General features: G+C 36.2%; 1 protein-coding gene across 7 annotated transcripts in view; it reads left to right on the top strand.

Annotated features, from left to right (window-relative positions):
* The window catches only part of FBXL4 (F-box and leucine rich repeat protein 4), a 69,823-nt gene that overhangs the window by 22,442 nt on the left and 24,368 nt on the right, over positions 1–23,013 (top strand). For all 7 annotated transcript variants that reach the window (XM_074862125.1, XM_074862131.1, XM_074862130.1 and 4 more), the window contains 2 exons: positions 2,817–3,061; positions 12,770–12,983. In XM_074862125.1, the coding sequence (XP_074718226.1) occupies positions 2,817–3,061; positions 12,770–12,983 (459 nt within the window). The remainder of the gene's footprint in view (positions 1–2,816; positions 3,062–12,769; positions 12,984–23,013) is intronic.

The following is a 23,013-nucleotide window of genomic DNA, read 5'->3' as shown; positions in this document are numbered from 1 at the left end:
CAATAATCTGGGGTGTTTTTTACTGATGTTATAAGAAAGTGTGAAACAATAATGGTTGCATAATTTTTCATAAATGCAGAGTAAAAACAGCTGTTTGCGAGAAACCGTGTTATAAAATTAGTTTTCAAAGCAGATAATTCTGCAGCATTCTTGGAATCACCATGAACACAATGTAGCACAATACAGCACATCATGTCACATACTTATTATGGTATCAAATTGTACTTTATGCTAGGATACACATACATAAAAAACAAATTTCTGACAGACACCAGACTCCAGATTAACGGTGATTAATGGCTATTAGCCTGTAGGTTTGGAACCTGTTATCTTTGTTTAATCAAAAGCCAGAAAAAAAGTACTTTATATCTTAATGTCACAGTAGTGACATTTCATTGTATTTTTTTCATTCTAGATGAAGTAGTATAATTTCAGTAAAAAATAAAGAAGGATTATTTTTTATGATTAAGATGTTCATGTAGTAAGAGATTTCATCTCAGGTGTGGAAAGATTGCAGCATCCTATATGTTATGAAATACTCATTGAAGTCATCATTTAGTGCAGAGGGACACTGGCAAGGCATTTATAGTGTCATTCACCATTATCTTTACCGCTCAGAAGTTACAAAATAACTTTTTTTTCCATTGAACAAAATTTGTGTTACTTTGTTTTTATCAGACATTATTACACCACATTAATTGTAGACATAAATTTAGCTAGCTGTGCAGCCTTTGTTGCTGAGCTCTCTGCTCTAGAAGACTTACTAAATAAGCATGGGAAAAATCTGAGGAAAGAGACATTCATAAAATAGGTATTTAGGTGGCTTACATAGTGTGGAATAGCTGAAAGACTGCAAAATAGTTTGAAGCTGTCTTTCAGAATATTTAAAATTATTTGAAGTTAATTGATGGTCTTAGAAAAATAGGTATATGTTTAGGTATCTACTATTAGAATAACAAAACTGTGTTAAGCAACTTTTAAGCTGAAGTGTGGGTCTGAGCCAAACAAAAATCAAGATAACTAAGTTGGGATTATATCTATGTTAGCTCCTAGCTATTTTGCTCTTTCTCAGATACTAAAATGCCAACAACCTTAATGTCAGTTGGGAGGAAATTTTGTTGATTATAATATATTAACTGCAGTTATTATATATGCATATATATTTTCATATATATTGCTGTCTCATTGCAATGTCTACACAGATTCTCTTCATCAAACTGAGGTGAGAGTTCCAGGCACCTGCAGAGACAAAAAGCCTGGGCTGTTTTTAGGGGAAAGGAGGAGCAAGGAGAAGGGAAGAGGGAAGGCTTGAAATCAAGCTTGAGAGAAACTGGAGTATATGCAAACACTGTATTTTGGCACTGGAGTTGAAGTTGAATTTTTTGAAGAGTCGTAAATCGTGTTTGAAATCCAAATACTAAATCTGGAGCTGAGTAGGAAGTAACATTTTTCATTTTGCAGGAAGTTGGATTGTTTTCTTATTTCTTCTCTTTCAAAAATGAAGGGGGGAGGAGGGGAGGCGGAAGCTAGCTGCATAATAAACTGGTACATTGGAAGTGCAATCTGTTTGGATCTCACGAAAAGCTTCGTTTTCATTTTATGTCAAGCATTTTATTCTGATTTTTGGCGGGTTTGTCTTACGAATCCTTATAAAACGTTAAAATGAAACATTATGGTATTTTGAAAGGGCCACAGGACTCTTCAGTTTAAGATGATTTGTGGGTTTTTTTGTTGTTTTTTTTTTTAATTTACACTGATTCATTTCAGCAAGTTATTGTGTCCCACTCTGCTTGAAAATACTTAGTCAATTTTGGTTACATAATTTGAGGGCAGGTGCTTATACCTGTTAAAGACTGCCCTGGTAAACATTAATTTTTAGATTTCATTTTTCAAGTGCATTTTCCTCTCAGTTTCTAAGCTAAAGGAGATTTTTTTATGGAGCATTTTTGTATTTTCTAAAGCGAGCATTTATGTGTCTGTGTGGTGATCTTCCTTTAGAAAGGAAAACACAGCATGATAGGAAATGGGGTATATTTCTTAATTTCTGAGTGAGATAAGTCATTACAAAAACACGTATAGTGGTTTCATCATCAGAAGGACTGGTGATTATTCTGAAGCTGAGATGATTCAGTCTGATAAAGGAAGAAGGGGGTTTTGCCTTTCAGATTTGATTCTGGCATAGAACAGAAATGTTCTCAAAGTATTACAGCAGCAAGGAGATTACTTTGTAAAAGAAGGTCTGAATATGTTGGAATTTTTACCTAGTTGCAGAGTCCAGCATGGATGAGAGAGGATATAAGGTAGAAGCCGAAACACTGATTTTTAAAGCAAGGGGGTAGAGAGGAATAAATCTGAAATCAGTTCAAGGTGTGGGGAAACTGGAACATGGTATGGTGTTTCCATGTACTGTGCAAAAATGCTACCATTTTAAAAAACAAATCCAAAGAAAGAGAATGCCAATTCAGTGTTCTGATCAACGACAGTGTAGACATTGTGAAGTGATATATGTAAACATAGTGTTTACATATATATCACTGTTTAAATTAGCATGGGTAAAGAAACTTCTAATACGAAAGCTTCCTGTCACTTTCATATGCTGATCTGCTTTTTCCTTTCTTGTTTAATATGTTGTCAAATTGAGAAGGCAGTGCAGTCCTATTTAATAGTTAATCAATGATTTATTTGAGAAGTTACTTTTAAGTGAAAGGATTTACTTTTCTTTGAAGTTAGAACATCTTTCTTATTCCTTTGCAGTTTTTCCTTAACATTTCAAGTGCTATATGACCATTTGTGACTTTTTTTTGTTTTTAATATAGCTCATCCAGTTGATTTTGAGTCACCTTACAGTACCAGACCTGTGTAGACTAGCGCAAACTTGTAAGCTACTATATCAACATTGCTGTGATCCTCTACAGTACATTCATCTCAGTTTACAACCTTACTGGGCAAGGATTAATGACACATCTCTGGAATACCTACAGTCTCGCTGCACTCTCATCCAGTGGCTGAATTTATCTTGGACTGGAAACAGGGGAGCCATCTCTGTTTCTGGATTTAGCAGGTCAGTGCTAAACATACAGAAGTATTTTGACAAGCTCTGTTTGCAGAGCTGCTGCACAATAGTTTCATTAAGTATTTGAAACTTTATCAAAAGACAAGAAATGTCTTTGATTTACTATAAAAAGTGTGTGATTGATGTAGAAAGAAAACAACAGTTAAACCAGCAAGAGATACTGGATACAGCAGTGGAAGTCCATTTCAGTATGTGGAGTCTGCGTGTGCCAAACTGCTTATGGCTGAAAGACTTCTTCCAGGGAGACCAGTGTTTTGCTTTCTCCCGGGCTTCTAAAAGACTCCACTAGAACCAAGCTGTCAAAAGTCTGTCTCACGAAGAAAATGTTTGCGGTTGTTCTTTGTACAGATGAGTCATCAATAGGACTGTATTAGAGAGGCTGCAGTAATAAACTGATTACAGTGCATGCTTACAAGGTATGGGCCCTAAGTAATCACTGGAGTGCAATGTAAATGCAAATATTTTCATAAAAATTATTTAGAACATTAGCCCTGTTGGGAAACAGGGGGTTTGCGTGTGCATCTTCCACTAAGCTGAAAATATGACTGTGCAGTAGGTCATTAAAATAGCAAATTCACAGGGATTCTTCTCTGTATAACAGTCATGTTCTCTGCTTTTTTAACATATCGTTTCTTGCTTCTTTGCTCGTTTGCATTAGTTAAACAGCATCTATCAATGCATTTCATTTAAGCAAAAATTGCTGCTTCAACTAAGGTAATCAGCAATGACAGGTGAAAGCAGAACTTGATTGATAAGAAACAGAAATGTTTACTATGTCTAAAAAAAATTGTCCTAACTCTCATTTGTTTTTGGAATAGAAAGGTTAAATCAAATATTCAAACATTTTCTTTCCTTTGGTGCCTGGGTGCCTTCCCTGGGGAAGTGAAATAATTTGAAGAAATACTTTGTCAAGACGAGAATGTCACTTCCTTTTTTCCTGACCTTCCAGTATAATCCAAGCACCCTATGCTCTTCTGTGCTGTTTGGTAGAAAAAGGAGATAGACATCAGCTAGTTGTTGGATGGGATACAAACATTCCTCCTAAATTTGGATTTCATATTAGATACATTATGCGGAGGATAAATATGCCAGCTTTAATTAAGAATTCAACTCTCAAATCGTGAAGTGCTTGCTTTCTGATGCTTAGCCATTAAATCTGTCTTTTTAAAACTTAAAGTATGTGCATCTTCATGGTAATTCTTTTTAATGTTCGTGATTTTTTTTTCTTAACATGCAGTGCTGCTAAAAATTTTTGTAGTCTTTAATGAAGTGAATGTCCAAATCCAGAGAATTACAAACTTGCAGTTCTGGCATTTCTGACTTCCAGTTAGTTGAAAATGTCTTTATTGCTAATGACTTTTTTTTTTTACTTCTGTGCTGATCTGATAGCAGCACTTACATGTAGTCAGCATTTCTAAAATAATAAATATTCATTGTTTGACTATTAATAATCTGTGAATAAACAGGGTCAATTTATGTTCATTATAGCAGGTGATAATTATTTGTAACAAGGGGGAAAAGTGTTCTTGGACATTGATACAATTGTGAAGTTACCTGTATTTCTAGAAAAAAATTTCTTGGAAGAAATATATGCAGTCTGGGAATGGGAGATGCAGTTCAGTCGTAAATTTTTGAAACAAAGTGGTAAGCTAAATAATTTTCAGGTGTGACTTCTGCTCAGAATTCTGACTCTGAATCAAAAATCTCCACTGTAACTAGGTCTGGTTTTGGAAGTTCTCTTTTTCCTAATATAGAAATAATTTTGCAACTCCTTGTTTTGTAGTAGTGTGTTTTCTAGCAAAATTTCCAAACAGAAATTTTCCTTTTGACATTCTTCATCAGCTGGTTTGTCAAATTTGCTAGCCTTCAGGAAAGGAAATTTTGCTGCTTATTTTCTATGGAAGTATCTATTAATACAGGAGTCTTATTAGAACAACACTTGCTTTTCAAAAGCATTAAAGTAACTTTCTTCCAAAAAATAGCTTCCTGGTAAGCGATACTGCTCCTCGAAGGAGAAATCTGTCAACTAATGTTTTGGTTCTGTTGCCCTGGCTGTTGTTAAGATACCACCACCATGTGGATATTGCAGCATCCAGGACATGTAGTCATGAACTCCCATAATTTTTTCTGTTGAACTTCTAGATGTTCCTCAGCCAGGAGGAACTTTTGGGTGATAATACCCAAAACAGAGTTTCCAAAGCATGGAGGTACTTTGATTTTCCTAGGAATTCTGTTTCACACTTAAATTTTCTTTCCAGTTTATTTTTCAGAATGAGTATTGCAGTGGAGGTTCTCACTTGGCTGGGGAGAGTGCATTACTGCTTTTATCAGTTACCTGTGGATGTTTACTGTTACTGAAAGCTTAATCACCTTTTCAGACTGTAATTGTCCTTTGCAGAAATTAAATACTTAAGTATTCCTGTCTGTTTCTATACCTAACAGATGATGTATGCCACTGCATTTATTAGTGTAAAATCTTCTCTTGCTGCCTACTGCATGAATGTTTCTGAATCAGTTTGTTGATTTCTCTTTATCCTGCTCTCTTTGGCTCCCTCTCTGGTCTTGATATTCTCTATTTCTTTCTGCAAAGGAAATCTTAAAATAAGGCAATGCGGTGTGCCTGTAGAACACCAAGCTGTGCATGTTTTATTTTGGATTTAATTGGTGAAAACTTGTAACTTGAGGTTGAGTTGAAATGACCCTCAACTGCTTGTTCCAATACTTCAGATTTATAAATTTTGTGAAAGTTGATGCATAAGAGACCAGGAGTGGCTGTCAAGCCAACTGCTTGGAGGTGTAGAGAATTCTGCCTATAATTTATAACAATTTGAAGGACTCTGTTGTATTGTTTTTGAAAGGTCAACCTATATTTGCCAATTCAAGGAGAAAAAACATTGGCTAAATGAAATTTGTAAATAACTTCACAAACACTACAAATTGCTGCAATATAGAAATGGCAAAATGCTAAAACCAAAATACCTTATTCTCATAGATAACAGAATTTCACTTTTACAGGGCCTTGTTTTTATTTTGTTTTCTTTATTTTTGCACTTTTCTCAGCATTTGGCGTTACAGTTGGCACTGTTGAATTCAAAACTGGTAGTTTCATTCTTACAACTATGCAGTTTAGATTATGATTTTTGCAAGTCAGGGCATGTTTAAATGCTACTCATGCTTGAATATTATTTTGGAAAAAATCTTTCAAAAATGTTTTATCTGTGGTTTCTTACGACAGTCTTAAAAGAAGTAGCTTGTGTAAATTTGTGTGTTGCTTTAAAAGGTTCGTATAGACATGATTGTAAGAAATAATTGAAAATATATATTTTCTTGCAAAAGTGTATTAAAGTAGGAAATTTTTAAAAAGAGTCATTTTAAGAAATGTGACTGAAGCAAATACTGTATTATCATGAGAAGATAAAATGCTTCAGGCATATGAACATCCCGAGGCAAAGCTGAAGGTATTTTAACTTATTGATAGCATCTACTCCTTAGGGCTAAAAATGACTATCATAAATTTTTCATTTCAGCATATAATATAAATTAACTAAACTTTATCGTTTAGATTGAACTAGAAGTATACGGAAAAGTGAAAGACAAATGAAATGAGTATCTGTGCAGTCTCAAGTGTCTGGAATGCAAAGTGGCAGGGAATAAACAAAGATTTCACAGCAAGCATTATATAAGCAGTGCTGCATTTCTCTTGGCATTAGAGGTATGGTGGGTTTCTTCATGCCAGAGGAATATCAGTGTGGGAGGGTAAGACCTATATAGGAACAGTGAGGCAAGTTGGCTGGATGTATACTAAATATCGAGATGCTGAATAAATGCTCTGAAGCTTGAACAGCTCAAGGACAATGACAGTTTAAAAACAGAGTTCTGCATGCAGATTTCTTTTTATCACAGATAATGTCATTAGCTTGGTTAAACTCTTCTGCTCGAAATATCTGAGCGATTAGGATTTTTATTTACTTCTAACATTTTATACTGTGAAAATGAATTAACAGTGTTTTATTTTCAGGTTAGTGGCACAGTGTTTGCATGTCAAGCACATCCAGGAATATTTCTTTAAACAATTTTGTTATTAATGTTTGAGGGCTTTAGTTGCTGTTAATAGAGGTGTATTTTGACAACATTTACCTTGGTGAGACTTTGCTACAAATCAAACTAGCAGGAAGGTCAGAGAAATTACTGAAACACACATCAAATACTCAGTCACAGAAAATAGGAGTAATGTGTGACTTTATAGGGATTCTCAATTTAAAAATCATGTCTCTCACTTTAATTTCTACAGTTTTTTAGGAAAAATTGAGATTAAGTAGTAATGTTTGTTGTGCATGTTTTTATTGAAATAGTTTAAGCTATGTTGAGAAAAGCCTGAGATCAGGTACTTAATATTCTCGCTACTTGCATGCAGTGTTTTAAGGTTTGCTAATGGAAAAAGGCGTAATACATGCTGGAGTAGAAATTAACATTGTAACAATTATAATAGTTTAGAGGAAGGGAAGGTGATGTCATTTTAAAAGCAAAATTATTTTGCTCAGTCTCTCTCTCAAGCATGCATACTTGCATGCACCAAGACAACTGAGATGTGTGTCCAAAGTGATTTGTCTAGCGTGTGGTCTCACCATCCTGTGCCGCCTGTCCTTCATCTCCTAATCCGCGTGTCGTGAGAAACTGCACATACATATATTCAAGGATCTTGATGACCTGCTAATCTGACTTACACCAATACACCCTGCTCTACCAGCCCTTGTATTGCCATTTGTTCTTTCTCGTGCTTCTAGACCTGTATGTACCCATTTGTTCTCCAGTCATACCAATCTTAACACTTTTATTACAATTATCTCTACTAGATGCTGCTGCTGTTGTGTAACACAGCAGTCCTGAAAGGAAAAGGATCACCGTGAATATAAAAATACCTGAATGTGACCTTAAGAATTACATTAAAATGTAATTCCTCAAACCACTGGATTAAATACAAGACTGTAACTGCAAGACAGGTTGAGATTATGAAGTTCTTTGCTGAGTTTGTGTGAGTAGTCATATAGATAGAACTACAGTAAGAAAGAGAAGACTCAAGATCGTAGAAGTAAGATGAGGAAGAATGAAATCCAAGTGGTTTTTTTTACATTATTCTTGTCTGGTGGCAGGCTCTGGAAAGCAGGACACCTGAGTAGCTTGAAATACTGATTCTAGGAGGGATCTACCAAGGAAGGCTAGACAAATGGGGCAATGTTATTTCTGTCAAGTAATGGATTTGGATGCTAGCATAAGGTAACACTGCATGAGAAAGTGCTAAAGAAAAAAAAAAATCTATCCAGCCCTATGTTGTTCATAAATGGAAGTTGCTTCCCCACTCCCCACTTTTGGACACCAGATTCAGTGGTTTATATGTCAATGACTACAAAATGAGTAACTAAGATTTTCATTGAAAATCTTTTTGGTAAAATCAGCATGATTAAAACCTGTTGGGATAGTTGTACTAAAGGTAAGTAGCTATTTGTTTAGGACGGGTGAGTAGATGAGAGAGAACTGGACTGTGATCCTTGCTTGTTGTAGAGTTTTCAGTAACTCTGAACCATGGGATATCGAGTAAGTGAGGATAATTATGCTAACAGTGAAGTGTAGGCTTTGGATCCATTGCAGTTCCGTTAGAAACCACTGGAGCAGATGTGATGCGTTCAGTACCTGCATAAGCATATATTTAAAGGTATTTTGAGAATTTTGTTTGGGAGATCTTACGCAACCAGTTCTGACATGAAGATTGCTGTTTCTTGTACCTTGATATTTTAATTTTGGATCATCTTTGGCTCATGGGATATGCTTACGATACAGACATGAATTACAAGATTGGAAGTTGTTAATAGACTAAGTGATGCCATGATCATGATGGGTTTAACATCCGCATGGGCAAATGGTGTCCTAACTGCTAATAGAAATATTTGGTGTTTCAGAAGGATTTCACTAGGACTAACTTACTTCCCTGAAGCTGAAGTGGGGTGAAATGAGCAGCAGTTCTTGAGAGCAGGAGAAGGTGACGGAAAATGAGATTGCTTTTTTCATTAAAAAAACCACTAACCCAACACACCCCCCCACCCCCCCTCCAAAAAAAAGAAACCCCAACCAACCAAAAAAAAAAATCCCACCCCAAAAAAACCCAAAACAAAACTCAAAAAAACAACCAAAAAAAAAAAGCCTGAAATGCTGTAGTCTAGAATGAGGATAAATATAGAAAGAAAGGCCCAATCCATTGTCTAGCAAAATAAATGTACATGTTCACATTATTCTAGCTTTAGTCAAATTTCATAACAAACATGAAGGGATGAAGGGAAATCACTTCAGAAATTGTGCGTATAAAATATTGATAATAAAAGCAAAGCTAAAGGGATGGATGACTGTGCAGAAAGGAGGAGAGACTAAAAACAGGAACCAGTCAGTCCTCACTGATTAAAGGACAGGTATGTGAAGAAATGTTGATTTGGGTAGAAGGTGCTTTTTTTGGATTTGTTTATTTTCACATGAGCTAAGTCATAGCCAGGCATCCAGTGTCTGTTAAGTTTCAGAAGTATGAAGGCCATGCTACGTTTGTTCTGAAACCATGAGAACCCATTTTCTACCTTGCCATGTGGCTTTGGAGATCCATGTAAGAAGACGTTAGCAAAAACCTCTGTCCTGAGCAGCCTGTTAAGTGCAACAAAGATTGGGGTGTCTTAATCATTCAGAGAACTCTGCAGTTCTGCCTAATGTTCTCTGCCCTGTGCTGGTTGGTGATTTCCTCAAATTCCTCCACTTTCTGTTCATCACTTCAGGCCTGTCAGCTCATTCTTGTACTCTGCTGCATGTCCCTTATTTCCCTTACCTTTCTGTTTAATGTCTCCTAAATAAGCTTTTCCAAAAAGGCAGCAAAGCCATTAAGTGCAATTCTCACTGCTGTTGCTGTGCTTGCTCTGCTTGTGTGTTTCAAGTGTAACGAATTTAAATAAAATGTTATGAGGAGAACAACTCCTCAAGCTGGTAAGCCTGGAGTTCTCCAAGTCTAGGGGGTTAACGGAGTGTTTCCCTGACCTGGTAGTATATAATAGTCCTAGAACGAGAAAAGCGTTGATCTGTACCAATATTTGTAATAGCCAAGCTCTGTTAGATTATATGGCAGTTAACCTAACATCCATTATTGTAATGGAGTAATTCATTAAATATTTATCTGTTAGCAAATTAAAAGCTGGAGGTATAAGTGGCGATTGACAACATTTTATGGAAAATATCACCATTCAAACAAATGTTATAATTTGTTGTTGAAAGAAGCTGTGTGAATGTATTGTTAAAGCACTCATTAAATAGAGGAATTGGGTAATTGGTAATCAGCAATGAATCCATATGTATCTACTCTAATTTCCAGGGGACTTCCATCCTGTGTTTCTCCATGGCAGTGTTGAACTCTATTGCTAGTCTAAAATAGCAGTTAATGTTTTAATACCTGATGTTAATTGTTGTGAACGGTCATGTTACTTCAGCTCTGACACTCCCATAAGAAGGCTTACCAGTCTAGGCAAATTCTCTGTATCCAGTATGAAAACAGCAAAGAAGTGCTTGGTGTTTGATTAAACTCTGATTTTACAGGCTAAAATAGATTCTAAAGAGAGACTGCTGTTAGACAAAAATAGTGGAAGAGTAGATTTGAAGGCCATACTTGGCAGAACCCCTGTGGCTCTGGGGCTTATGTCTCCCCTTTCATGTCTCAGACCCTCTCTTTGTTTCTGTTTGCATAGGCTCATAGAAATGTTGGATGTTAGGGACCTCTGAAGGTGGTCTACTCCAAGCTCCCACTTGAAGTGCCAGTGTTCCCAACGCTAGATCAGGTCAGTCAAGGTTTTGGGTGACTCTTGGAAACCTTCAGGGATGGAGATGCCACCCTGGAATCTCCTTTCTGCTCCATATTGCATGGGACCTGCATAATCAAACTAAGGCCACATAATGTGCAAGATGAAAGGAATACAGAAAGGTGATGATGAATGACAAGTATGACTTGAGTGAGTAATGAAAAAATAAGGAAAGGAGAAGGTTTGAAAACTTGGATCTTGAAAGACAGACTCAGGTCCTGTCCTACTGTTAGTGTCTGAGGAATGCATCCCTGAACGTGTCTGCTTTTAAGACCAGCAGCCATTTCATCCTAAATTTCAGCAGGAGCAAAGTCTTGGGAAGGCCAATACATGTTTAGTTGTAGCAATAGGAGTTTTTGTGCAAGCAGAAGCCTCATGTCTCTCTGGCATTTCTATTGTATCAGTTAAACCCAAGAAGTAATACTAACTTTGCAGTGAAAGTGTCAGAACCTAAAGCTGCTTTGTCTACGTGAAGGTTTTTGTAGGATAGAACTGGTAATAGAGCATATCAGAATATTTATTATGAGAAACTAATTCATGCTCTCTCACAAGTATTTCATTTTTCTGGGAAGTAACAAGGGGAACTCATTGCAGCCCATAGGGTAGGAACTTAGTTTTTTTACTGAAAAAACTATTAAAATAAAGTACAACAATTATGGCAAACATTGGGGTTTTCTTCCCTGTTAAGAAGAAGAAGAAGCCTAGAGATTGATTTACAGTTTGAAGGTTATCATTGCAATAAAATTGGACAAAAGCTTATGTGTTTTTAATTAAAGCTTGGATTAGATATATTAGAGCTTGAATTTCTGACACAGTATCCCTGATAGAACGTGTAATTCATGCAGAGACCATCAGAGTTTCTAAATTTGGATATTTTGTCTTCTAACGTATTAAATTTTTATAATTTCAATTAAAGTCATGTGAAATAGTCCTTAGGACTCTCTGTGTTCTAGAACAGCTATGAAGTGTTGATTTTGACTTGTTTGTTAATGAAAGGAATGAGATGTTTTTCTTAGAAGTCTTAAAATACTTCTCCTGAATATTTCATCCATTTAAAAGTATTTGTTTAACCTCATTTTTACATTTGCAGATTTTTCTAAGATAGAGAAATATGAAATTATTGGTGGAAACTTGCAGGCCGTTGTCAAAATTGGCTTTGAGGATTGTTTAAAAGCATTTCAAACATTATCTGTGTTGTACTCTGCTCCGTTGTCTCAGAGTAAACGGCAAGAATGAAGCATGTTCCAACTTTCTAAACTGAAACAGAGTTTTCAAGACTAATGTTAATTTAATAAAAAGCTCTCTCTATACTGTTCTCACCCCCAGTGATTCTTTTGCAATTTGTTTTCAAGCTAAAGTTGTTTTTTAAAACTCCTTTAGTGACATTAGCCTTCTTATGCCATGTACAGCATTATATAGCCTTCTTAAAATGTAGTCAAATATTCCTTTGTACAAAACATTGTATAATATCTAGGTTATGTACAGTATCAAGTTAACATTGATGAAACAGTCTTGACTCTCAGGCTACCTTTGGTTTTGTAATATTGCTTTCTAATGCAACACCTAATTGGTTTGGTCTCTTCTGGATTGGTACAGATTTGATCCAGGAGTAACTTCTTCAGAGTGATTATAATTAATTTTCTTTAACCTAACCAATGTTTTCTGTTAGTTAACTGAGGTGATGTAGGAACTGTGGTCTGTAGCCTTTTCGTTGTTGGAAGGAACTATTTCCTGGTTTACATGCTTAAGGTTTTGACAGTATTCAGACTTTGACCTGAAAGTATGTTTATTTTTCACTTAAAATGTGGGTTTTTTACAGGTTCTTGAAAGTTTGTGGCTCTGAACTAGTACGTCTTGAGTTGTCTTGTGGCCATTTCCTCAATGAAACATGCTTGGAGGTCATTACTGAAATGTGTCCACATCTTCAGGAATTAAATCTCTCATCATGTGATAAAATACCACCTCAGGCTTTCAACCACATAGCCAAAGTGGGCAGCCTAAAGCGTCTCATTCTCTACCGAACAAAAGTGGAGGTAGGAACAAGTATTTTTAACCTTTGCAAGAAATACTTTCAATCCTGGTAAATTTGTATTTTTTTCTGCATTAATGAAGTGAATTAGAATTTTGCATGTAAATTCAAAGGTGAATTCAGGAAACTCAAAGGTAGTTTCAGAAACCATAGATACTTTTTTTATTATTTTCAAAATAGCTTCTAGATTTAACAAAAATAAATAGAAAGCCTGCATGTTTTAACTTGCATGGAAGATTGGTGACTTTTCGCCAGCTGTTTTAAGCAATGTAGTGAAATCACAATTGTGAAAGCTTTTCTCTTATTTTGAAGTGTACTCCAGACAGACTGTATTTATCAATATGATTTGGAAATTACTATGTTTAGTAACTTACTGTAATTCTCAGCATTCTCTCCTTTTGAATGACTTACTAATTACTAGATTCCTACTGTCTTTGTACGTTAGCAGTATTTGAGATGTGGAACACAAATTTTTGAAAATACTTTTCATTTACAGTGTAAAAATTACTTCTTTATACAATTACTCAGCTTCCCAAATCAGGGTTGTTATTGTTTGCTGCAACACATTTCGAATTTTAAATGGAATGGTTTTACATGCTACAGTTGAGAAGACTGTTGTAGCTTACTACGTTTTACAAATATTGTATCCAGTAAATGCAGCAGTTTGAATCAGAAGCGATTTCATTCTTTCTCACTAGCTACATTACTCAGGTAACGTCTAAAGTTTGAGACTTCATGCTTGTAATAGTGCAGCAGCTGAGGTATACTCTGAAAATTATTGGTAACTGTCATTTCTCAGCTATCACTTTGCTGAACAGAGCTTGAAATTAGATTGAATGTAAGTGGTAAAGATTTTCTGACTTTGAAGTCCTTAAATTGGGAAGATTCATTTGTGCCTTTCATGTGTATGGACATGCATCTGCTTGTAGCTGACAAGAACATTCATTCATAATCAAGCTTACTTAAGATTGTGCTTCCACTTTATATGTAAGTATAAAGAAAAGGCACTGTTCCTAACAAACCATGGAAGAGAAATTTCTAGAAATTTAAATAGGTAAATTGGAGAGGATGCCTTTGTGTTACTTGTTAATACGAAGTCACTTAATATACGTTGTGCATCACAGGTGGAAAAGTAAAAGGGGAAGAGTGAAGATGTAGCACAGGATTTGAATTAGAATATTAGTTACAAAAGTCACAGATTCGTAGAAATAACATTACCATTCTCAACGTTAGCTTCTCTTAATGCAAATCTTTGGTTTTCTGTACAAAATAGGCTGCCATTCCTTCTGTACTCTTCAGCTGGTATGGAGCTGCTAGGTAGTAACTGGTGTCTAGATGCAAAGACAGGCTAGATTGATCAAGCACGCTCTGAAGTGATTTAGACTTCTATAAAACTTGTCAAAGAACTGTAATAGTGTTCTTGATCTTTATGAAATTTCTGCTACTACTGTGTCTTCATTGTTGGAGCTTCTAAGGAGCAAACAACCGAACAATGCTAATGTTTAATCAAGAGTTTGGCATTGTATTGTTGACAACTGGACCTGCTTGGAGAAAAGAGTCTGAGGCTGTGAATCCACTAAGGAAAACTTCTAACTGATAACAAGTGTCTGACTGTTAAGAGAAAATAAGAAAGAAGGTGAGAAGAATAGAGCTGATGTGTGTGTTATGGTCCTCTGTAAAAGTTCTGTCTCAAAATCAAAAAGAAAGAATCCAAAAGAAAAATCTGTTCATTCCATTTAGTCCACCATTTTCCTAAATAAACCACTGGTTTGCTTTTTTTCTTTAAAAAAGCCCAGAGAACAAACAAAATAAAGCACCGAGTCACTTGATCTAAATTTTCTTCTCACATCCTGTTCTAGAATGGCAAAAGTACAGGTCCTATCATAATTATCGGTGTGTTGTCATTTTTTGTGACAGAAGGATGGCATCCCTGTTCATCTGTTGTTAACCACCTTGATGTAAAATTGGGGTGATATGCTTCTAATATTACTGGAGATTTTGATGTAATTGCCAAAATGTGAAGAGGGAATGAATATGCAGAGAACAAGTAGGTAAAAAGTTCACCAAAATGAGTTTCTCAATGGGATATCATAATTGTCTTTGTGTGTATCTTACAGCACAATTTGAGGCAGTCACTGGAATTGAAGCATAGTAGAATTAGGTCAAATGAGGAGGGAGACTGCCTTTTATGCTTGTAAACAGTCTGATGAATTCATTGTTAAAGCTGATCAAGGTAAACACTTAAGTTGAATAATTCAAGTGAAGTGATGTTTGTTTTTTTTAAAAAGGGGCAACACTAAAGAGAACAAGAAAAGCAAAATAGGACTTAATGCTCTAATTGACTTTTAGAGGAGGGCTTCTCTCTGCATATTATTTGTGATACCGGTGAAAAAGGGATCATTTTCCTACTCCACACTTGTCAATCTCTGTTGAAAATGCAGTATTGTGTTAGAGCACATCCGGGTAAATAGCATAACTTGTTCTTTTGGTTGTGAATTTGGGTGTGTGATTAAATAACAGGATATGGGATGAAGATTCTCCATTCTTTTTGTCAGTACGTGATAAAGCTGTTTCTGGTTTTGCATGATGCTTTATAAAAAGTACAATATAAACATTTTAATAAAAGAAATGGTATTTTGATTATATTAAAACAAACTCCCATGTACCTGCCCAGGTGTAGGATTTCCTTACTCAGACTGTGTATTGCAGTACTCATACCTTTTTGGTTTGGTTTTTAATGCTAAAAAAAGAGGAAAAATTGTTTTTAACATTTAAATTTAAAGTATTTGTGGTACTTTTTCTGTGTATATGATTACTGTGACACTAATGGATGAATTCTGAGAAAATGCACTGCAGAAAATTGACTACTGTTAATGATTTTTGTGTTAGGTACAGGGAAACAGATTTTGCAGAAAACAGAAACAATAAAATTGACAACATTATGTAATCATCTGAGCAATTGCTATGACAGTCTTGTTATTTTAGTTGTTTTCTTTGAATAGGTTTTGTATTTAAAAATATTCCTATTGTCTCTGTAATTAAAACTCCAATTTTTAAGTGTATGTTTTTAGTGAAATGGGCAGTTCTGATGTTCTGCTACTTACTGCACTGCATTGCTATTTTGGAAGATAGCTGTACTATCTGGAGGAGTTTATGGTCTTTGGTCCTAACCCTGCTGATTCTTAAGACCATATATAATGTTATTTCCTTGACTTTATTGAGCACAAGTTTCTGCATACAAAATTGGTTTCAAAACTCTGAATTGAAGCTTCCAACATCCTACAATTATTCCAACCTCTCTGTTACAAGAAGGAAAGTCCATTGGCTTTCAGTAACTTGTTTCAGGCCAAACAAGCGGAAAAAAAAAAAAAATTGTCCTGCATCACTGTACTCCTCCCCACTAAATGCAGCTCTCTTTTCTAGTGCTTTAAGTTCACTATTAAAGGTTTCATTCTTAAAGGTTGTTTGATTATGTATGTGCTTGAAATAATTTGTAACTTGTGTTGAGAAACTAACCTCAGCATTTTATACTTGTAACTTCTGCTTGCTCAAGACCCCTATTGTACCTGCGGGATTTTTGTGCTGGTCATTTTGTGTTTACTGATACATGACTCCTTAATATTTATTCATTGAGAGTGTGTTCACAGCATAATTTAAGTACTTGCTGGTCATGATACATTTGAGGAATACAATGAACAATAGAGGTATTATTGTATACAGTAATTGGCAATGCACATCTTTATGGTTTCAGTACGAATATTATCTTGATTTAGTGTGTATCATGAAGTATTTCATCCATATAAATAATGCTGCTAAAATTGTATTTTAAAGAAACCAAAGCCACAATTACAGTAGGAGAACTTGACAGTCTCTTTATTGCTGGGTGTAAATTTTAATGTAAGAATATATATTTCATGTTGCATGATATTCTGGATTCTTTGTAATGTGTGAAGAAGTTTTTAAGTTATAATACAAAATGAACTAAATTTAAATGGAATTACAATGGACAAAGGACTTTTTTTGCACACATTTTAAAGCAAGTGTTGTATTTATGTATTTTCCCTCTGATACCTTTGACCAAGAGCAAATTCGGAACTTGGGCAGCTGTAAGAGAGGACACTGGCAATTTTAGATGCAGAAGAATCTTAGCAGTAAATGTAACAGCTCATATTTTCTTATGCCATCAGCAATGAAAGAGTTAATGTTGCCGTAAAATTGTTCTACGGAGGTTTTAGAAATAAGTTGTTATGGGTCATGTTATACTTCTGAGAGCTATTGTCTGAGGTTTTTCAGCTTGGACGAAATTTCATTGGCTTGGGTACAAATCTTTAGGATTAAGAGTTGCAAACAAATAGTGGAAAAAAGTGAAAGCCTCTAGCTAGAAAGTTGGTTCTTGGAAGGAGGTTGAGCTGGAGACAAATAATCACGCAATACAGGGCCTTGATGGTGCCTTCTGATCCTGTGTCAGGCTCATAGGTCTGAATGTGGTCATTTGAGCCTGTAATGTGAAGAGTGGGGGTGAAGAATGAAGGTGTAAAACAGATTTGCAGACATAAGGGAGGGCATAATTTGACCAAATGAAGCAAAACCAAAGTACAGTAATTGAATTAGCTACAGAGACTATTACTTTCATTGAATTAATTCAGTAATTGCCGTGTTGCTGTGTCCCAGTCCCTGCTGTGTCCCTGGCACTGCCAAGTAGTTGTAGAGAACAAAAAGGTGCCCCTGTCCATCCTGAATCCCAGCTTGCAAATTACGTTGTGCCTGCTTGTAAGGAGGCAAGTGTTTTGATTTTTGAAAGGCTACATCTGCACTCAGTACTAAGGTTCATTCCACCTTCATTTCCATGTACTCTCATTCTTCTTTTACCTGATGCTCCTACACTGTTCATATTACATCTGTTTTTAAACACGTGTCTTAAAAGTTTTGGAGGCAAAAGCTTTATCACTGTCCAGTCCTTCATCTCAAAAATGGTCCAATAATCCACGTACATGGTGTGGGTGTGGTGGGGAAGTAAGGAGGGGGAAGCTGATGTTTAACAAATATATTCCAATTCTCACCCTTTTCATGATGTTTCTGTCAATGTTATATCTTCCAAGGTGATAGCTGATGGGTGCTCAAGGGAGAAGAGACTTTCTGTTCTAATGCCAGTTTATATTGTAGAGTAAATCGTTTTTGTTGCCATATTTGTTTTGAATCTGTCAGTGAAAATTGTCTGTGTTAATTTATCCAGAAGACATCACTTAAATACACTTGTGGTAATAAAGGGCAGAGTGGGGGTGCTATCCCCATCTGCAAAAGTCAGTTGAGAAAGTGTGAAGGGGTCTGGCTCCTACATCTGTTGACAGCTTTTTTCAGTCTGGTTGGAGAGGCCAGCTGAGCTGGAGCCAGGTGGGCTGGGCTAAACAGTCTCCAGAATTTCCTTCCAACACTCAGATCTTCTGTGAATCTGTGACTTGGTGCTGATGGCACTAATTGAGGACTTAACTCATGAGCTTTGTTCCCCTGATCTGTGACCAGGACAATGGCCAGTTGTGAGATGCACTGTTTCTGTATGCCACACTTTTCCCATCAGTAAAATTTGCATAATAGCAACTTTCTCATTTTGTAGCTGTGGTATGAGGATAGTTATACAGAAGACTTTGAGATTTGCTGGTACGTATGGTACTGTATAGGGTACTCTACAGAGGGGTGTGTATAAGGACTTGAAATACTGTACCTTGATGACATGCTTTTCTAAGTTGCAGGAAGTACAGTTAGTTAAAAGCTCAGCCTTTTTCCTCTGGGAAAAATGAGAAAAGAGTTGCTAAAGAAAGCTGGTTTAAGAGTATAAGTATTTCTGTGAAGTAAATGATCAGAGACTTTCAGTGGTCATCTCTGGGACTACATGGGTATCTTGTTCTTCCTAAAGGCCGCAAAAACTACCTTGTGAAGGATGAGGTGACCTCTTCTATTTGCTTCCTCACGAAATGGCACCGCTTAGCTCAGGAAACCAAAGGACTTAAGCGTAAAACAAGTTTGGCTACCATTTAGTTCTAATTTGGCATTTTCTGTAACTTTTCATTTAACTGAAAACTAACATACAGAGAAGTGAAAATGAATGAAACCAAAAGGTGAACTACTTGAACAGCTTTGTAGACCTCTAGATCCAATTTTAGTTTCCAAAACCAGTATGTTACGTATTTTGTGTGTTACTGAATGTTCGTGTATTATCCCAAGACATATTCTTTCTGTCAAAAATAAGATACTGAAGATGAGTATTTCTCCTTGAAACTCAAAATCTTAGCAGTAGTCTGAAAATTAGTGCTTTCTGGGAAGCCAATAGGTATGAAAACTTTCCCTGAAAACTAAAGCTAGCGCTGTATAAGTATCTAAAATTAATTTTGTGTTCTTTAACTGGTTAAACCAATAATTCTCATGTTTATAAGCACACATATCATCTAATCTCTCTAAACCTCCCAAATTCCCTTTTATCCTTAACATAGTTGTTTCAAAGTATCATAGTATCAACAAGTACATAACTGAAATTATCTTGATGCCTTAAAATATTGTTGGAGAAGGGGATATTAAAAAAAAAAAAAATATGACCAGAAGCATATTTTACAGTTTCTTTGCTGGAGCAGATTTAGATAATAATTGTATTTCACCATTACTATACCTTTTTTCCTGCATTATTATTGTATTATATTCTTTCTGTGAGAATAATTGCTTTTTTGGATTATTGTAGGTTGGTTTTTAGATGACAAAGTGCAATACCTTGAAATTCACGAAGTAGATTTTTTTGTTACCTTTTTATAGGCAATTGATTTGCCCGGTTGTACCTTTCAAAATGAACGGTTTAACAGAAGTTTACAAAATTCTGGCTTTACATCTGATGTGTTTTTTAATGATTGTATTAGAATAGCAGATGCCATGTAATTTCTGACATAGTTCTTTCACAGACTGTGCCAAAAAAAAAGCCCCACACCCAAACAGTTGATTTTTGGCTTTCGTCTTGTGCTACATAATGCCAAAGGGAAGAAAAATAAGTATTCTGAATTTATATAGATTTTTAATTACTTTTGACAATCGTAACAAGATTACCTTTTCCATTTGCATGAGGCGTTTGTAATTAAAAATACTTATAGCAATAGTAGCCGTCAGATTGAAATAAAATCGCCTGCTTTCATCTGAGGTTTTCCTTGTTTTTTTACCACAGGTAGTTCTAATATGGTAAAACTCTTTTCAGTGCAGTACCTATGAAATAGAACTTCACTGGCTTAAGATAAAGACTGTGATAAATTATAATTATATATTTTCAAATAGTTGATGGAAATCACCAATAACAATGTTTCTGCGGTATTTTTGCTACTAGAAGCCAAAATTGGAAGGAAGAACTTTCTGTTGCTGAGCTGTGTGATTGGGGAGAGGATTGTTGGTTTTTTTTAGTTTTCAAGGAGTCTTACTAGAACCTCCTTTTAGCCATTTTACATATGGAAATCAACTGTCATTCCAAAGGTACCTTAGTCACATATAGTAATACATGACATAGGAACACATAGCAGTTGCTATTCACTAAGGTTTTTCTGGAAGTGGTAAAGCAGAATTAACATTTAGTCAAGTGTCTCAGTTATTTTCCCTGAAATTAGATGTAATTTGGTTCATTTTCTGAAATATTTTGGCAAAAGTTGTATACGTCAATTTGTAGTAAAGAAAGGGGAAGCTGCCATATGAAAGAGAACAGTTCAGGATGTTTCCTTTGGCTGGCGTTTTGAGGAGGGGCTCTTTCTCCAGAGGCTCAGCAGTAGACCACAGCAGCCTTTTTCTGTCTGAAGGGTTTGTGTTGAGAGATGTGCGGCTTGGCAGGAAAACTCTTCCTGCCAGCTGTTGTGTGAGAGTGCCTGCCCGAGGGAGGTGAGTGGGCTTCAGGAAGGCTTGCTTTTTCTGGGTGGTGGGGTCATGCCCAGCTACAGCAGTGCTCTGCTGTCTGTCGCTTTTCTGGCTATTGCTTGAGCTCTGCTGCCAGTCACCTGATATTTTGCTTTGCTAGCCATCATTATTACCCTGTTTTTCCATCCTTCACCTTTGATTGATTTTTCTGACTTTGAGTAATCTGAGGAGGATAGTGATAATGATGGAGATGTAACTGCCCCGAAAGAGGCATCAAGGTTGTTCCCCTTAGGAGGTTTCTGTCAGGTGTTCAGTCTTGCAAATGAAGCACCTGAATTTGGTTGGTGATAAAGCAGTATTTCTTGTAAGAATTCAGAGTGGATGTGTGTGTAGGGACTTAACACACACCATTGAAATACCCAGTGACCACATATGACATAGATGATGTTTAAAAGCCAGTTTAAAAGCCATCGCATCTCTCGGGTGATGATCACATCATATGGGCGACCTGTCTGTATTAAACCAGCATGTATTTCTTAGGTCCCTGCATGTGCCCCTTCTGTTAATGTTAATTCTTATGGGGGAAAACTACTTTGCTGCCCACAGAATCACTAACCATTGCACTCTTCAGAAACGTGTCCTTGGTGAAAAGCAGGATACAGCTGCTAAGTAGGATGGATCTTACCAAAGGAGGTTTGAACTGTTGGTGTGAAAATGGGAAGGGGATAAATTTGTAGTCACTACTCTGCCATTCCAAAAAGTTTGACCTTAATTCTGTCAGTCCATTCTGTAAAAACTTCCCCTTTTGATTCAGATTATTTGATCCCAATAAACGACCTATGTGAGATGATTATCTCAATGTGAAGTGGTAAGTACCACACACGTAATTTCTCTTCTTGATTTGGCAAGAGCTTGTTTGTAGTTTTCTTAAAGGAAGTGGTGGTTTCCTTCCTCTCTGCTTTCCCATCGACTTGATAGTCAGCTTTTTGTTTCACCATGGGGTGGTTCTTGCATGTATGTTCAGCATTAAGAGGTTTGGCTTTACTTGTGATAACTTGGCAGATCTTTTTTATTATTATTTTAAGCAAGGAGTTCTTAACCTGTTTGGCATGTTAACTTAATTTCTGTATCATCTTTATGATTGCATGTAGAAAGGCGCGATGCAGACTTCTCATGTCTTTTTGTATGTGTGGTTTGTCTCACTTGGTTCTCCAACAGGATAATTCTAGTCTGGTGTGCTGCAGGCCTTGCATTACCTATAAGGAGAATTCCCAAAGTCATTTTGTACACAGTAATGTGTGTGCACGACAAGGCAGTTGTGCAGGGAGGGGTTTGTCTCTGTAGTGGTAGAAGTAGCACTCATGATGTGTGTGCTGAAGTTTGAGATGTTTTGATCTAATCTGTTCCCACAGTTGTGTGTTTGGCTGAGTCAGCTGGTCCCAACCCCCATTGCTGTAAATTTAAACCTTTTGGGAACAAAAGGGAAGCTCCTGCCCAGATCATGAACAGAGGAACCTTTCTGTGCAGTTCTGAGAATATTCTGACTTTTTTGCTGAAGGATCAGCTTCTGAAAATATGGATGTGATTGATGGGCCAACAGAGACATTGAAGGTTTCATTGGCCTGGCCTTAGTCTGTAGTTTTCCAGTTCTCCTTTCTGTCTGCTTCTCGGGTTCCAAGAATTTTAAGGAATTAATTCAGAAGTCATTGATTATGACCTTTATTAGGAGGACAGAATAGAGTACCCTGCAGAGTTACCACCTCATTGCCACATTTGTCCCTCATTCAGGCAAGGTTGAATTTTCTGTCTTGGGTTTTCACTCAGATTATTAGTTGTTACTAAATGGAATAATATTGTCAGGTGTTGTGTCAGATAAATAGGCTCCCAAAATATAACCGCATAGTATCAAATGTATACTGACTGTTTGATGTCCTATAATAATTGCCTAATTGCTGTATCAACTTTTAGCTAAATGTGTTGAGAAGCATAAATTTGATTTATGCACAAACACCATGTGACAGCTGGTGATTGGGTGCTGGATATTCAGGGTTCCACAATTCTTTACTAGCTGGCTGATCAAATCTTTTGATGCTTTTCCTATGTGTCTTATGAAAAGGTGATTGTTTGTGGAATAAGCTTGTCTAAATATGTTATCCAGTACACTT

Source organism: Strix uralensis, chromosome 3 (assembly GCF_047716275.1).
Source record: "Strix uralensis isolate ZFMK-TIS-50842 chromosome 3, bStrUra1, whole genome shotgun sequence".
NCBI classification, from domain to species: Eukaryota; Metazoa; Chordata; class Aves; order Strigiformes; family Strigidae; genus Strix; species Strix uralensis.
The sequence above is the reverse complement of the archived record's forward strand: the minus strand, read 5'-3'. Positions and strand labels throughout refer to the sequence as shown.